The sequence below is a fragment of the Aureobasidium pullulans genome (assembly GCF_000721785.1).
Source record: "Aureobasidium pullulans EXF-150 unplaced genomic scaffold scaffold_16, whole genome shotgun sequence".
Lineage (NCBI taxonomy): Eukaryota > Fungi > Ascomycota > Dothideomycetes > Dothideales > Saccotheciaceae > Aureobasidium > Aureobasidium pullulans.
This window is the reverse complement of record NW_021941036.1, coordinates 217,706-231,849: the sequence shown is the minus strand read 5'-3', so window position 1 is coordinate 231,849 and position 14,144 is coordinate 217,706. Positions and strand designations below refer to the sequence as shown.

Genomic DNA, 14,144 nt, shown 5'->3' with positions numbered 1-14,144 from the left:
GCTCCTGCCGAATTTGTCGGTAGTCGAATGTCCCAGGATCAGCACCTCCTCAAACCAGCTTCTCTTACTGCTTCGTCGAAAGGCTTCAGTCCTTAATCTGTACTTCACCATTACCTTCCACCCTGAATTGTTCACCTTCTCATCAATCCTTCGACACGAACATCATCATGGCGTCCTTCAATTCCGACTATAAGCTCTCTGATGTTCAACTCTGCGAGGGAAACGCATGCAACAGGTGGTGGTTGAAGGCTCTTTTCAGTGTACCTGGTAGTCGATCCTCCCAAAGGTGCCCGCACTGTCGCGGTGCTCCCACAGAGCCGACCAAGTACTGGCATGGCGGCCGCAGTGGCCCCAAAGCTCCTAGTTACGACTACCCAGGATACCTGTCGCCACAGTCAGTCAAAAGACCGGATCAATCGGGCGCCAAAAGATCGACACCGATTGACACAACTATGGCGACCCAGAGCGCGAACAAGAAGCACAAGCTGCAGCAAGTAAGTTCTAAACCTTTTGTTGCTTGCGAACACAGTAACTGACAATCCATTAGCCAACCCCGACCACGCCTACTGGCAAAGTAGAGTTCCCGAGGTCAGATCGCAAAGACAGCTTGCAATCGCCCGCAACCCCAAAGCCTGACCCGGCGCTGCAGACTCTACTCTCCAAGACCAGTAATCTGTACGAAGCGTGGAAGAACTGTGATGGTCGCACAGAAACCCACTTGCAGTCAGAACTGGCAGCAGTCGAAGTCAATGTCCAGAAGATGACCACCTCTCCTCCGAAGATCGAGCGCAAAGTCAAGGAAAGCCAAAGCCAGCTGTCTGTCGCTCAGGAAACCTTGGAAAGAATGGAAACCATGTGGACCGAGATCAACGAATCCGCCAGAAAAGCAGGCCTAGATGAAGAGAAGCACAGGGTGAACAAGGAACAGTGGCTCCAAGGAGCTCAAAAGCATGTTCAGCTCGCCTTTGAAGATAACAACCGCAAAAGCAGAGAGTACCAGAAAGGAATGGAGGACCTGGCACAAGCAAAGCAACTCATCGTCGATATGAAGCAGAAGATCGTCGATATCGAGGAGGAGAGGAAGCGCCTCAAGGCCTTCGGAGAGTTCTTCTGCGTGGACTTGCCTTCCAAGAACAGTGCCTGACTCTGGCGAGCGGTTGTCCAGTTGGCACCCGCCTTGTTGTTTGCATTTCTGGAGACATTTATCTAGCGGATACTGGCCGGTGAGTTGGATGAGCGGATGCGATCTTGGGGATTGCCATTTGGCAAAGACATGCATTGGATCGGGAGACCAGGGAGCAGTGTTTTCTCAACCTTTAATTTCCTTCTCTTGCTTTCACATTTTGTTTCTTGAAAAATGCAAGTCTTGTCTTCCAACCCTCTCGTCCAGAAACAAGCTCATGGTGAAAGTGCAAACCTCGTTGTCCAGAAGTTGGTGACGGTATTGTTTCGTTCGAACTCCAATCCTGTACCGTAATGTTCATCGATCCGACCAAAGTCAGTCTTCGCAAAGTGAATACTGACGAACATCACATCGCCATGAAACGGAGATTGGACGAGCAGGGCTGTGTACTTGAAACAAGCACACTCGAGTCAGTTTCTTCGTTTCAGCTCCAAATCACGATATCAAAGGGGTGGAGATTAGCTAGCACTTCCAAGCTGTCTCCAAACATCGGAGAAGATGTCCTAACACGTGCGGCGATACCGAACTCCGAAAATCAAAGAATCACCTCGTCCGGTTTCTGTTATCGCGACAAACCGGAGAGGAACTCCTGCCTTTCTTTTCGCGGAATAATAACCAATGTGTGCGAGAGATCATGGCAAAAGTGGTAACCAAGGCTGGGTTAACAAGCATCTATGACGCGGAGAAGACAGCCCGGCTGCCGCGAAAGCCAGAAACCGACCATTAGCGATAGACAAAAAGATAATCGTTTACCACCGAGATTTGACCATTATTCTTGCTGCGCCTTCCCCAGCCAGATGAATGCGGAGATGAATCGTGCATCTCCTTTTGCTAAAGGAGAGGAGGTGGCAGAGCCAAGTTCGACACTCAGAGATGGTGGAAATAGATGCCTTTCAACGCGCGTCGATAATGTCAATCAAGCTTCTCTCATGACTTTTTGACTTTCCGCGGGCTGTTTCCAGGTTTTCCAGAAGACTTTTTTGAGAATCCAGCTTTTTGAAAGTTACGTTGCGTCGGCTAGAGCTTCGGAGAAGAATTGACTTTTCCGCAGAGCAGTTGCAAAGCTGTTGCAACTGCCGCCGACTGGTCTGCTCAACGGGACGAATGTAGAAGAGAAAACCGATTCTGGAAAGAGCTCAGAAAGTCGACTTTTTGAAAGATATTTTGAATTTTTTGATTCGTTCGTAACATTTGTAGAAAAAAACTCCAAGCCTCCCACATCTCATGCTCTAAACAGCGAGGACCCTGAGCCAGGTTCTCCTCGCATCCCAATAATCATTCATAGTATTATAATGTTTCTTCTTTGTCCGCAGCATCGAGACCGGCTTCCCGCGTGCCGAAAAAGTTATGCCTTTCCCATGAATCAAGCTCTTTTGAATGTCCTTATGCGCCGCCGTTGCCGAAGAAGCTGCTGTACTTGGTGTTGACGTACTCCTGACCAGCAACAGGCAGGGAAGAGCTGAAAGACCCGAGGAGGAGGAAGAGGACGAAAAGGACACCGCCGAAGACAATGAGCTTTCTGAGAGCGGGGTGTCTGACACCGTAGTCGGCCCAGGCGCGACCGGCACCACCAGCGTATTCCTTGAGAGCATCAGCTCCAAGCTTGTAGTAGACGAGACCACCGAGAGCGATAGAGTAACCGAAGAATTGCAGAGGTGCAACGGGGTCGCGGAAGATGAGCATCGAGGCCATGACGAGGAGAATGTCCTTGAGGACACCGCAAAGGGTGAGAACGAGGGAGGAGGTTCTGCCAATCTATAGATTTTGTTAGCTGCCTTGTTTCGACAATGCGCAGAAGGATACATACCAGGAAAACAACTGAGACGTTCAAGCCAAAGGCGACCATGGCATTGAGCAGGAGAGTGAAGTAGCCAACACGGTCAAAGTCGGCCCAGCTCATGGAAGGGACCTCGACAAGCAGAGCGACAATTCCGTTCATAATGGTACAAGCGGGGGCGAAGTAGTACAGAGAAACCAGAGGGTCCATCTTGAACTCAGCCGAAGACAGAAGGCGCTGGACCATGGTCAAGCGAATAGCCTCGAAGATGATACCAGCACACTGGAGGAGGAAACCGAGCATGACGAATTGGATTTCACCGAACGAGGCGATAATGACACCGATGACGATGAAGGAGACGTTTCCGAGGGTCTTCATGTTCGGGGGAGAAAGACCCATGACCCAGGAGGTGATCAGGACAGCGACGGGGGTGGTGGCCTGTTTATTTGCGTCAGATTTTGCTCATTTGAAGACATAATAGAGCAATCTCATCGTACCTTGATCATCTGGATGAAAGACACGGAGAGGTAGAGGTAGGTCAGGTTACCGCAAATGAGCGACAGAGAGAAGAAGATACCAATGGGGACGATTGCCCTCAGGTAGACTCTGCCGTTCATGGGAACCTTCTTTCTCGAATCCAGCACGGTGGTGAAACGAGCGAGGATTTGGGTGCAGATGGTTGCGAAACCGAGATGCCATGTTGTCAAGAAAATGGGGAAGCCTGCAAGATTATGAGCTGCTGCCAGATGGTCGCACTTTTGGCAGACTTACGGAAGTTCAGCTTCTTCTCGTCCAGGATGTACTTGTTGAAAATGATGACACTGGAGCTCATGGCAATCCAGACACTGCGCGCGCGCTATCAGCTTCCATCCTTGGCTCGTAAGCTCTGGTGCCGCGCGACTCACACTACATAGAGAGCGGGGTGGATGCTACTCTGAGGAGGTGCAGGCTTCTCAAGTGCTGGGTTGACGGTGGGCAGAACAGGCTCAGCCTGCTCGGGTCTCTCGACCTCGCCGGAGGTTCTTTCCTTCTCCATTGCGCAATGTGTGGGGTTTCAAGTTTGTGAGATGGAGAAATCAATGCACTGAACGGCGGAGCTTCAGTGCAAGTCGCAAACGGGACAAAGAATGGAGGGAGAAGGTGGGTGGAAATTTGGTTGAAGAGGATAGGACAAGTTTTGATGTTTGCCCGTCCAACCCCCTTGATGCATCGTCAGAAAGCTTGGAACAGCCGCAGTGCAAGTGGAGCCGCCTTCTTCGAAACCGTTGACACGCGCTTCACCAGGCTCGGGTACGCGCAATCACATCCACTCTACCACCCTTGACACTCAAGAACATCATGACGATCTGAATACTGCGAGTTTCACCTTCAAACACTGTGCCATTGTTTGCGCAAACATGTCACCGTCGTCTACCGGTGTTGCCCTATGCCTTGTATCCCGCTGTCTGTCAATCTCTCGTGCCTCAGCCGCGTCGAGTGGTACAATTATGATGTTCATCGACACTCTGCGGCACAATCTATCTCATTCTCCTGACCATCTCAAACAACATCAGATCCAATCAATGCAAACACGCTGCCCCGGTGTAGGGGCCCGCAAGAGGTCAGTTGCAGCATCTGAACGAAGCTTGGCCGAGCTTGTTCATTTTGAAGAGAGCACCTGTGTAACCTCGAAAATGCCAAAGGGAACTGTCAAACATTGTTGTTTCTTCGGCATGCAATTGGACGCGTGTAGGAGGAGGTGGCTGTACTTTTGGGAGATGGCATCAAACGTCACTGACTCAACAAATTCCACTGGCAACGATTGGCAATTGAACTGGACTGAATTGGTTGACAGACGAGCAGCTGTCAAACGAACTGTAGGTCAGCTCCAGTACTGTATGTTGCTATGCTGTTTACAGAGTGGGATGTGATAGATCAAAAGAGAGTCTGGATTCGGATGGTGGGGCGGGTCTAGTGCAGCAAGGATCTTGTTGAAAGTTGAAACTTGAGGAAGGTGCGGCCCTCGGGCGAGGAGTCGGACCCTGTCCATGGCCGCCAAGTATTGAGAGTCGCCGCTCTCACCTCCTTTTTGCCAGACACAGCAATCACTTTTAAAAGTCCAGTCGACGCTCGCTCTCTTGTCTCTCTGCTCTCCAGTGATACCCTCTTTCGTTGCCCGTCCATTGTTGTTCTTAATTCCTTTAATCCGTTCTTTCACACACCCACCACAATGTCCAAGGAAATGTGAGCTTCGAATACGAGCCGTTGCCACCTCAACTCTGCTGACAAGTATACACAGCGAAGTCGACGTTCTCGTCATTGGTGCTGGCCCGACTGGTCTCGGTGCCGCAAAGCGTCTTAACCAGATCAACGACCAGTCATGGATGATTGTCGACTCCAACGAGGTTCCCGGTGGTCTTGCCTCGACCGATGTTACCCGTGAGGGCTTCGTGAGTAGCTTCGCTGAGAAACTTCGAAGATTTGAGCAGCGCTGACAGCAATCGACAGCTCTACGATGTCGGCGGCCACGTTATCTTCTCCCACTACAAGTACTTCGACGACTGCATCAACGAGGCTCTTCCCAACGAGACCGACTGGTACACCCACCAGAGAATCTCCTACGTTCGCTGCAAGGAGCAATGGGTCCCCTACCCATTCCAGAACAACATTTCCATGCTTCCCAAGGAGGAGCAGGTCAAGTGCATTGACGGCATGATTGACGCTGCCATGGAGGCCAGAGTCGCCGGCACCAAGCCCAAGGACTTCGACGAGTGGATCGTCAGAATGATGGGTGAGGGTATTGCCGACCTCTTCATGCGCCCCTACAACTACAAGGTCTGGGCCGTCCCCACCACCAAGATGCAGTGCCAGTGGCTCGGTGAGCGTGTCGCCGCTCCTGATCTCAAGACTGTCACCAAGAACGTCATCTTGAACAAGACCGCCGGCAACTGGGGCCCCAACGCTACTTTCCGCTTCCCCGCCGAGGGTGGTACTGGTGGTATCTGGATCGCCGTCGCCAACACTCTCCCCAAGGAGAAGACCATGTACGGTCCCCATGCCACTGTCACCAAGGTCGACGCCGATGCCCACAAGGTTTCGCTCAAGGATGGCACCACCATCAAGTACGGCAAGCTCATCTCGACCATGTCGGTCGACTTCCTCACTGAGGCTATGGGCAACCACGACCTCCACCAGCTTTCCAAGGGTCTGTTCTACAGCAGCACCCACGTCATTGGTGTCGGTATCCGTGGCCAGCGCCCCGAGCGCATTGGTGACAAGTGCTGGCTCTACTTCCCTGAGTCGGACTGCCCCTTCTACCGCGCCACCATCTTCTCCAACTACTCTCCCCACAACCAGCCCGTTGCTACCAAGAAGCTCGCTACCATGCAGCTTGCTGATGGTTCCAAGCCTGAGAGCGATGGCCTCAACGAGGGTCCTTACTGGAGCATCATGCTCGAGGTTTCCGAGTCTAGCATGAAGCCCGTCGACTCCGAGAACCTCCTCAAGGACTGTATCCAGGGTCTCGTCAACACCGAGATGCTCCAGCCCAAGGACGAGATCGTCTCAACCTACCACCGCAAGTTCGACCACGGTTACCCCACTCCCTCGCTCGAGCGTGAGGGTGTCCTCAAGGAGCTCCTCCCCAAGCTCAAGGACATGGACATCTACTCGCGTGGTCGCTTCGGTGCTTGGCGTTACGAGGTCGGCAACCAGGACCACTCTTTCATGCAGGGTGTTGAGGCTGTTGACGCCATTGTCAACGGCTCTGTCGAGCTTTCTCTGTTCTACCCCGTAAGTTTCTCCTAGGCAATCTAGAATTGACAGTTGTGCTAACTCACCTTCAGGACTTTGTCAACTCTCGCCAGAACGACGAGCGCAGACTGGTCGACGGTGCCCAGTACTTCAAGTCGATGAAGGGTATCCGCAGCAGCGAGATCCCCTTCAAGCCCCAGCAGGCCTAAACAAGGAGCGAGAGAAAAACATGTTTGAGATACCCATAAAGGTCCGAGGCTGAAAGTGAGCCAACAGACCACGGCGCATGCAGGAGTTTCTGGAAGAGGACCGCTTGGGAATGCTGTGCATTTTTACCGAGCCACATTTTGCATGAAAGGATTAAGAACAACGGATGATAGAAGTACAGATACAGTCGCGATTTCGCATTATAGTCAGCATTGTGCTACCAATAGCAAGTTTCGGTCGTTTCTACCCACACCTCCTTCCGCTTCCATGATTGCTGTCTTTACCTCATCTACTCCAGTGATCAAAGTATACCATCTGCTCCATACCTGCACAGCAGGTCTCGAACGTCTTTAGAATGACGCTCCGCAAACATACTGACAGACATACCCGCCTTGGCTTTCCTATCTGTCTTAGCTCCGTGTTGGAGCAGCAGACCGATGAGTCTCGTGGTGCTTGCTTCTCCTACAGGTAGGTATTGCAGCGCATACAGCAACGGCGAGTTGTCTAGCAAAGTCCTTCCCTCATCGCTGATCTCGTTGGGGTCCGCACCTTCCGAAAGGAGCAACTCCAGCATCTGCTCATTCCCTGTACGCGCATGACTGCCGAGTCTATTTTTCATTCCGAGTGCAAAGAAAAGGCAGTCGCAATACGCGGAGGACCTGTTTGCGCGATTGATGACTGCGCCATTCTTGATGAGCAGCACGACTGACTCTATAGAACCACTCTCAACAGCATGCGCGAGGATGGTCTGGCCGCTGCCATCTATTTTGTCGACTTCAGCTCCGTTGTCCAGTAACAGTTGAATTATGTCTGCCCAGCCATTCTGAGCAGCATATGCTAGAGGTGGAACACTCTTTCTACCTCTCTTAGACACATCAACTCCTGCCGAGACCAAGAGTCGAACAATCGTCTTTGATCCGATCTGCAAAGCTCGATGTAACGGAAAGTCATCTGAAGGGAAGCAATCCACCTCGGCTCCTGATTTGAGAAGCAGTTCGACAGCGCTTCCAAGCCCTGCTCCAACAGCTCGCGATAAGGGCGTGTCGCCTTGCCAGACTTGCGCGTTCACATCAGCCCCTCCCGCGATCAAGGCAGATATCAAGGAGTCAGATCCGGCCTTTGCAGCAAGAAGCAAAGGAGTTTCACCGTTGCGGTCCTTGAGATTCACCTGAACTCCCTGTTCCAGAAGTAGCGTGACCACGCTTTTTGATCCCGCTGCAGCTGCGTAGAACAAAGGTGTTCGTTGTGAGAGATCCTTAGCATTCGGATCAGCCCCTCTATCCAGTAGGAGTCGGGTGACGGCTCGAGAGCCACATTCAGAGGCATGAGCCAGGGCATTCCGGCCCTCATGATCCTTTGATCTCACATTCGCACCATTGTCGATTAATACTGAAACCGTATTTTCATGCCCTCTGGACGCGGCACACAACAGCGGCGTGAAGCCACCATATCCTTTCGCTTCAGATGCCAAGTTGGGATCAGCTCCTGCGCTAATAAGAAGGCGGACCGCCTCCAAGCTGTTCAGTCCGGCTGCATAGGACAACGGAGTTCGTCCATCGCTGTCCATGGTGTTCAGCTGAGGCCGGTGAAGCTGCAGATGGCGCTTCAAGGACCTCTCCAGCGAGGTACGGACTGCAATGTGTACGCCCGTAGTCTCAGGAGCCGTGCACTCGAGCGTTTGACAGGAGGCAGATACCTTTTTTCCATTGGCAAGAAACCGAAGGACAACATCGGCCGTCTCTGAATCGCTTCCGCGAACGTGCTCATACCAGTGTTGAGACGCATACCCGTAGAAGTGATACTGGACAAATCGCTTCTTCATCAGTATTGTTTTGTCTTGAGCCAGACATCTGGACCACAAAGAACTCGGGTCCACCTCCGGGCATGGACCATCTGCAAAATTATCAAGAGACAGATAGCTGATGCATGTTTTGCCAAAAAATTCGTCACCGTTTGGGATCCAGTCGGTGTGGTACTCGACCAGGTAATCATGGAGACTTTTGTGGAACATGTTGACCATATTACTCGAATCGTCCAGAACGATCAGCCCGGCGCATGATCTGATGATCACTGCTACATCGGGTATGTGGTCCTCATCGAAGTAAACCGATCCTTCTCTGACAGCCAAAGCATGAGATAACTCCTCGATTCGGAGCGGTCGTTTGGCGAAGAACAAGTAGCAGAGAATTGTCAAGGCCAGATTTCTCTTACTCATGGGATTGTCATCCGATGTAACTCTGCGGAGTGTCTGTTCGTAAACAGTCTTGTAGGAATCGGAGGAATGGTCAATATTATCGAACGCGATCAAAACTTCTCCGATATCCAGAAAGAGGGACATATGTTCTGCATAGAGTACTGCGATAAGATATCTGGGTATTGTCAGTCTTCGATTAAGCTACATCGTGTCAAAAGTGCCCCTGGTTAGGGTCAGTGGTATACATACACTCCTTTTGCGGCTTCCAGGATCTTTGAAGTCACCTTGTTCTGAAGGTCGACGTTGTTTCGGAACAGAGGACCCTTCTTGAGTTTGGTTCTGACAGTGTACCTCATATCGTCTTCCCGAGCATAGATCCTTAGCTCAGCCGACAATCTCATACCATGTGCCTCTTCTATAGGAACACGAGATGTCAAGTATACCTTGTCTTTGGATCCGGCTCCAATAGCGAGCAGCTCAGAGATGAAGTTGTCTCGAACTCCAGTCGAGCTCGGTAATTCGTCCAAAGCATCGACTATGATGAATGATCTTGTCAGGTTGCTCATGACGGTATCAAGCAAATCAGACATGTCGTCGGGTAGAAGACGTCTTTTTCCCTTCGTTGACCTGTACAATGACCTGACCTCATCGGGAATAACGCTGTGCTGCTCGAGGAGTTGCCTTAGAATGCTCGACATAAGGTGCTCTGCTGTCTGCTCCTTGTGCCGAGCATATTGACAAAATATGTATGCCACCCCAATGTGAGCATGGTCTTTGTACTCGTCGAGAACACGGCTGACGACGAAAGATGTGATCATAGTCTTGCCAACGCCTGGCATTCCTATGCACGTAAGTACGGGTTTGTCTCCATCGAACCAGTCCTTGAAGTCCTTGGAGTCAAGAAACCATTCTCCGATACCTCGTTGTCTCTTCTTCAAGAGTTCTTCCTGCTGGTCTGCGTAGTCGAGCTCGGACGGACATATCCAGTTCAATATCGCCTGAATTTCAGCGTCTTGGGTTTGGCGCTCTAAAACTTTGGTTCTGATATCATCGCGTACTTCAAGCCGTTCGACACCTGCTTGGGTATGACCGACGCCTGCGCATGTACGATGCAAGACGCCAGAATCGAGTCGACGGAGCTTCTTCTCGAGCAGATCTAGTGACAATAGTACACGGCTCCGAGTATCCGCATTAGCCTGCTGATCCCATTTGAGGCTTTGTCTTTAATCCGATTAGCATAAAAGCACCTCAGCTGTCGCTTCTCTAGCAATCTTCGAAGTTCGAGCAGAGTACGAATCCTGCGACGTCGAGGCCAGTAGATTGAAGTGAACATACACTGATCGCTTGAATTTCGCCCGAATACCTTTGTCAACATGACTGGCCTCCCCGAACTTGCTCAACTCAGATTGTAAGTCTTGCACAATTCCTTTACAGGATTCGAGCGACTCCTGAATCTGAGCCCTCTCGGCAGGGCTCATAGCACCATTCAAGCAGCTGGTCTCTTCACTTTTGATGAAGGCTGAGATTGCCTCGACGCTTGGTTCAGTAGCGGTTAGATTTCGATTGTGGAGCTAGATACAGGACACTCACTCTTGTCGAGTATTTTTGATCTGGTCAGGCGAATCCTTGACTCGATCAATGACCTTTATTACCACTTCAACTACTGCTTTGAAGTCTCCGATGCCAAAGCCAAAGCTCATGGTTGATGTTATGTTGAGGCAATCGATCAAGTTTTTGTTTCGACAATCTTTGAAGAATGATGAATGCGAGATCGTGTAACAAGCGGAGACAAATTCATCGAGCTGGCTCCTGCTACTTATGTCTTCTCGTACAAGTAGAATTCTGGGCTTTGAGGCATTGCCGGCGGTTAACGATTTGAAGTGGTAGGTCCAAAGCGATGCTGATGCCTAGATTGCAGCTAATGGAAGATCACTATCGAGCCTGCGTACTGATATGCAGCTACAGCACTGCCTCGTGATTTTTCACAGCCCCCAGAAGGCTTCCGGATATGATGTGATGGCTCTTCGTGGTCGAATCAATCGGCGCTTCCTGAAACATGAACTTCGGTTCATTGGTGTCTTCTTGGGTGGTATCCACACTTCTATCGTGTTGACCAGTCGTATACCAGTCGTATAAGATCGTGTTGGCATGTAGACAAGTACTCCGTACAGAAGGTGGCTTCGGCGGCTATGCTCGCGGCAGATTGATAACCGACCTGGATATGAACCAGACTTTCGGGACTCTCAGAACCAGGCATCGTTGCCTCGACGCAAGCATTGTGGGTGACTAGTTGAGGCAGCAGTCCATCAGCCCTCTCAGATCAGTGTGGCGAAGTTGGGCATGCCGCATACGAAAATATTGTTGCTCTGCGGAGGCATTGGTGGGATCAAGTAGGCCGTCTCCATGACGATTCTGGTCGTTGCTACCTCGCGCCAGTAGGATCTTTGGGTGTATCGACGGTTCGATGCTGTTAGTGGCGCATTGATCTCGAGATGGCTTGTAGTGCAGCCTCATATCCAGCATTGGACTCGGAAGCAGTAAAGTTGTCTGCGTGGTCACTGGTTGACCAGGTCAACGCCATGGCGTTCCCGGAACGCGAACCACCTCCGTCCAACCTTTTGACGACAACATGTCTGTGAGCTTTCGATGAGACCGTGATGAAGAAGAAACCGCAGCTGTTGTCTCTCAACATGATGAAAGATGGAGATGAAGATGAAGATGAGAGCAGAATGCATACGACAATTTTCGTACCCCGCCATATGCTCTGCGACGACACAACAATCACGCCAGTGATCAAACCCTCAGGGTCGTCCCTTCCGATTGCTAGGACTTGGCGCCTCGATTGTTCGCTTCTAACATTACAATGTCAGATACAATAGCGATCATCCGATGTACGATTTCAAGAAGACGGATTTGACATAAACACACATAAGACATCAAGGAAGGACACTCGTCTTTTTGTATTCCACAGCTATCACAGTCCCTCTATTTCTAGCCAGAAGCAGTAGTAGCAACAGGCGCAACCCCATTACTGCAAACACAGGCAGTATTACTGGCCAAAGGAGGACCATTAGTACACCAAGCCCCAGCATCCCAAGGAACAGTAGTAGTCGTAGCACCCTGAGCAACCTTAATTGTCTCTGCCTTCACAAGCACCGGGATGACTGCGCCAGTGACTAGAGAGAAAGCGCGATGACCAAGTACACGAAGAAGACTGCTCGTCTCTCCACTGTGAGTGGTGATGGATACAACGCTTGCGTCGTCGTTGTAGAAGATATCGTCAAGAGCGATTTTGCTTCTGTAATCTTGCGCCGAGGACGATTCCTCAGTGATACCATTCCAGAATTCGTCGTTTTCAGTAAAGGTCTTTTCGAACTTCCAGGTGGGGAAGAGATTGGAGATGTAAGTCTTGTTAGACCTATGATCGCAAGTGTGTGTACTGATACCCTCTCTGATCAATTCCTTGATTGTCGGGATGAAAGGAGATGAAGAGGGGAGAGTCAAGCCGCTGAAGGTGAGGTTGGCGGTCTTCAAGCAACGAGTCAGGGGAGAAACATAGTATGACTCTGGTGGCTGGATCTGTTGTTGAGAAATTTCTTGGGCCCAGAAAGCGTTGGCTTTGAGGGCTTGGGCAACACCATTGGCTGTCAGGTCGGCATCTTGCCATGATACGGTGCTGTTGCCGGTTTGTTGACTCCAGTAACACTGAGATAGATCAGATTCAATGTTCGGTGGCTTGATACTGGAGATAAACTTACGTTCCAAGCAGGTGTACCATAATAAGTCTGAGCGGCGTTGTGGTAGCCTTCTCCGTGGCGACCAATAAATAGCAACTTGTACTCAACATGCTTGGGAGCTTTGCTGTTCAGGTATTTGAGGTACTTGTTGAAGCGCTGCCATTGAGTGCGTGCGCCGTCAGACTTCTTATCCGATTCATAGGTCTGATTGATCAGGCCGAAATTGTTTGCAGTCTAGGAATGGTCAGAAATATAAATTATATGCAATTCGAAGGCTTCTTACGTAGTCAAAAGTGCTGGGAACGGTCGTGTCAAGATCTTGCAGGAAGTAACCACCGACATTGGTGTAATTGATGTACTCAGTACCCTTGTCAACAGTAGGCAATGAGGCAGTCGAAGGAGCGGTCGAAGCCGTGGGGATGGAGAAAGTAGTGGGTGCCTTGGTCGTGCTGACACTGACACCGACACTGCTAGAAACAGCAACGCTTGAAATTGTCGAGGAAGAAACACTGCTAGAGCTCACAGGTGCATCCTTGATCTTGCGTGCGCCTCTGATACCATTGTTGGTCGTAGGTTTGCCGAGCGTCTTCTTCATGTAACAGGCAGTACCAGACATGCTAATGTCAATGCATCCCTCGGTAGCGTCGCAAGCATTGACACAGTCAGCGATTCTATTGCTAGCAATATTGACCGACTTCAAGTCACCGCTTGCATAATCGACGGAACATTCGATAAGGAAAGTTGCGCCGCTCTTGGCAATGAAGACATTGTTGTCTGCTTCAGGGCAGGTAGGGCTGGTGGATGTAGGAAGAGCTGAAGTCGAAGAGCCCGTCAAGGATGCAGTTGACGTGCTGATGGCTGACGCCTCACTCAGTGCCAGGAATGACAGGGCTACAGAAGCCAAGGAAAATGAAGTATATACCATCTTAAAACGGAATGGAGGACGAATGCAAACAGATCACCTACCTCTGTATGCGCAAGGGCTGGCCGAGCTTGAAATACTCTGCGATTGTTCTCGCAATAAAGCGTGAAGAAAGATGCCCCTGAGGACTTCAAACATGATAGCGAATGACATGATGTGCAGGAAACACGATGTGCTCGCGTGCTCTAATCGTGCCGTGTGGATATACAGCCCTTCGGGTGAAGTCGATCAAGGAAGGAGGGCTGGCAAATGTGGAGTGGATTCGAAGAAGCCGCGGCCCAATCACAGACCCCACGTGCCTGACTACCACTTGTCGACAGTATCTCAACCAACATATTGAAGAAAGCCTCAGACCCGCAGCAAATCTCGGATACCATATCGGCTGATAGGAC

General features: G+C 50.7%; 6 protein-coding genes across 6 annotated transcripts; 3 read left to right on the top strand and 3 right to left on the bottom strand.

Moving 5' to 3' along the window:
* Positions 1-167: 167 nt before the first annotated feature.
* M438DRAFT_367423 (uncharacterized protein) lies at positions 168-1,144 on the top strand (the record flags this gene model as incomplete). Its single annotated transcript, XM_029907952.1, has 2 exons — positions 168-494; positions 548-1,144. The coding sequence occupies 2 exons, from the start codon at positions 168-170 to the stop codon at positions 1,142-1,144; spliced, it is 924 nt and encodes a 307-aa protein (XP_029758131.1).
* A 1,422-nt stretch (positions 1,145-2,566) lies between these two features.
* M438DRAFT_278822 (TPT-domain-containing protein) lies at positions 2,567-3,996 on the bottom strand (the record flags this gene model as incomplete). The annotated part of the gene is made up of 5 exons (XM_029901033.1): positions 2,567-2,938; positions 2,991-3,398; positions 3,458-3,681; positions 3,732-3,805; positions 3,866-3,996. The coding sequence occupies 5 exons, from the start codon at positions 3,994-3,996 to the stop codon at positions 2,567-2,569; spliced, it is 1,209 nt and encodes a 402-aa protein (XP_029758130.1).
* A 318-nt stretch (positions 3,997-4,314) lies between these two features.
* M438DRAFT_347655 (uncharacterized protein) lies at positions 4,315-4,960 on the top strand. Its single transcript, XM_029905952.1, has one exon. It carries the CDS (start codon positions 4,358-4,360, stop codon positions 4,868-4,870), a length of 513 nt encoding a protein of 170 aa, XP_029758129.1. The 5' UTR covers positions 4,315-4,357; the 3' UTR covers positions 4,871-4,960.
* Positions 4,886-7,161, top strand: M438DRAFT_323500 (FAD/NAD(P)-binding domain-containing protein). The gene is made up of 4 exons (XM_029903012.1): positions 4,886-5,183; positions 5,239-5,389; positions 5,448-6,731; positions 6,785-7,161. Exons 1-4 carry the CDS (start codon positions 5,170-5,172, stop codon positions 6,899-6,901), a joined length of 1,566 nt encoding a protein of 521 aa, XP_029758128.1. The 5' UTR covers positions 4,886-5,169; the 3' UTR covers positions 6,902-7,161.
* Positions 7,162-10,167: 3,006 nt separating this feature from the next.
* On the bottom strand, positions 10,168-10,993 carry M438DRAFT_65657 (uncharacterized protein). Its single transcript, XM_029910228.1, has 2 exons — positions 10,684-10,993; positions 10,168-10,629 (listed from the first exon to the last, which is right to left on the bottom strand). The coding sequence occupies exons 1-2, from the start codon at positions 10,791-10,793 to the stop codon at positions 10,326-10,328; spliced, it is 414 nt and encodes a 137-aa protein (XP_029758127.1). The 5' UTR covers positions 10,794-10,993; the 3' UTR covers positions 10,168-10,325.
* A 1,047-nt stretch (positions 10,994-12,040) lies between these two features.
* On the bottom strand, positions 12,041-13,606 carry M438DRAFT_301539 (phosphoglycerate mutase-like protein). Its single transcript, XM_029902101.1, has 3 exons — positions 13,114-13,606; positions 12,852-13,064; positions 12,041-12,798 (listed from the first exon to the last, which is right to left on the bottom strand). The coding sequence occupies exons 1-3, from the start codon at positions 13,444-13,446 to the stop codon at positions 12,085-12,087; spliced, it is 1,260 nt and encodes a 419-aa protein (XP_029758126.1). The 5' UTR covers positions 13,447-13,606; the 3' UTR covers positions 12,041-12,084.
* Between the last annotated feature and the right edge of the window lie 538 nt (positions 13,607-14,144).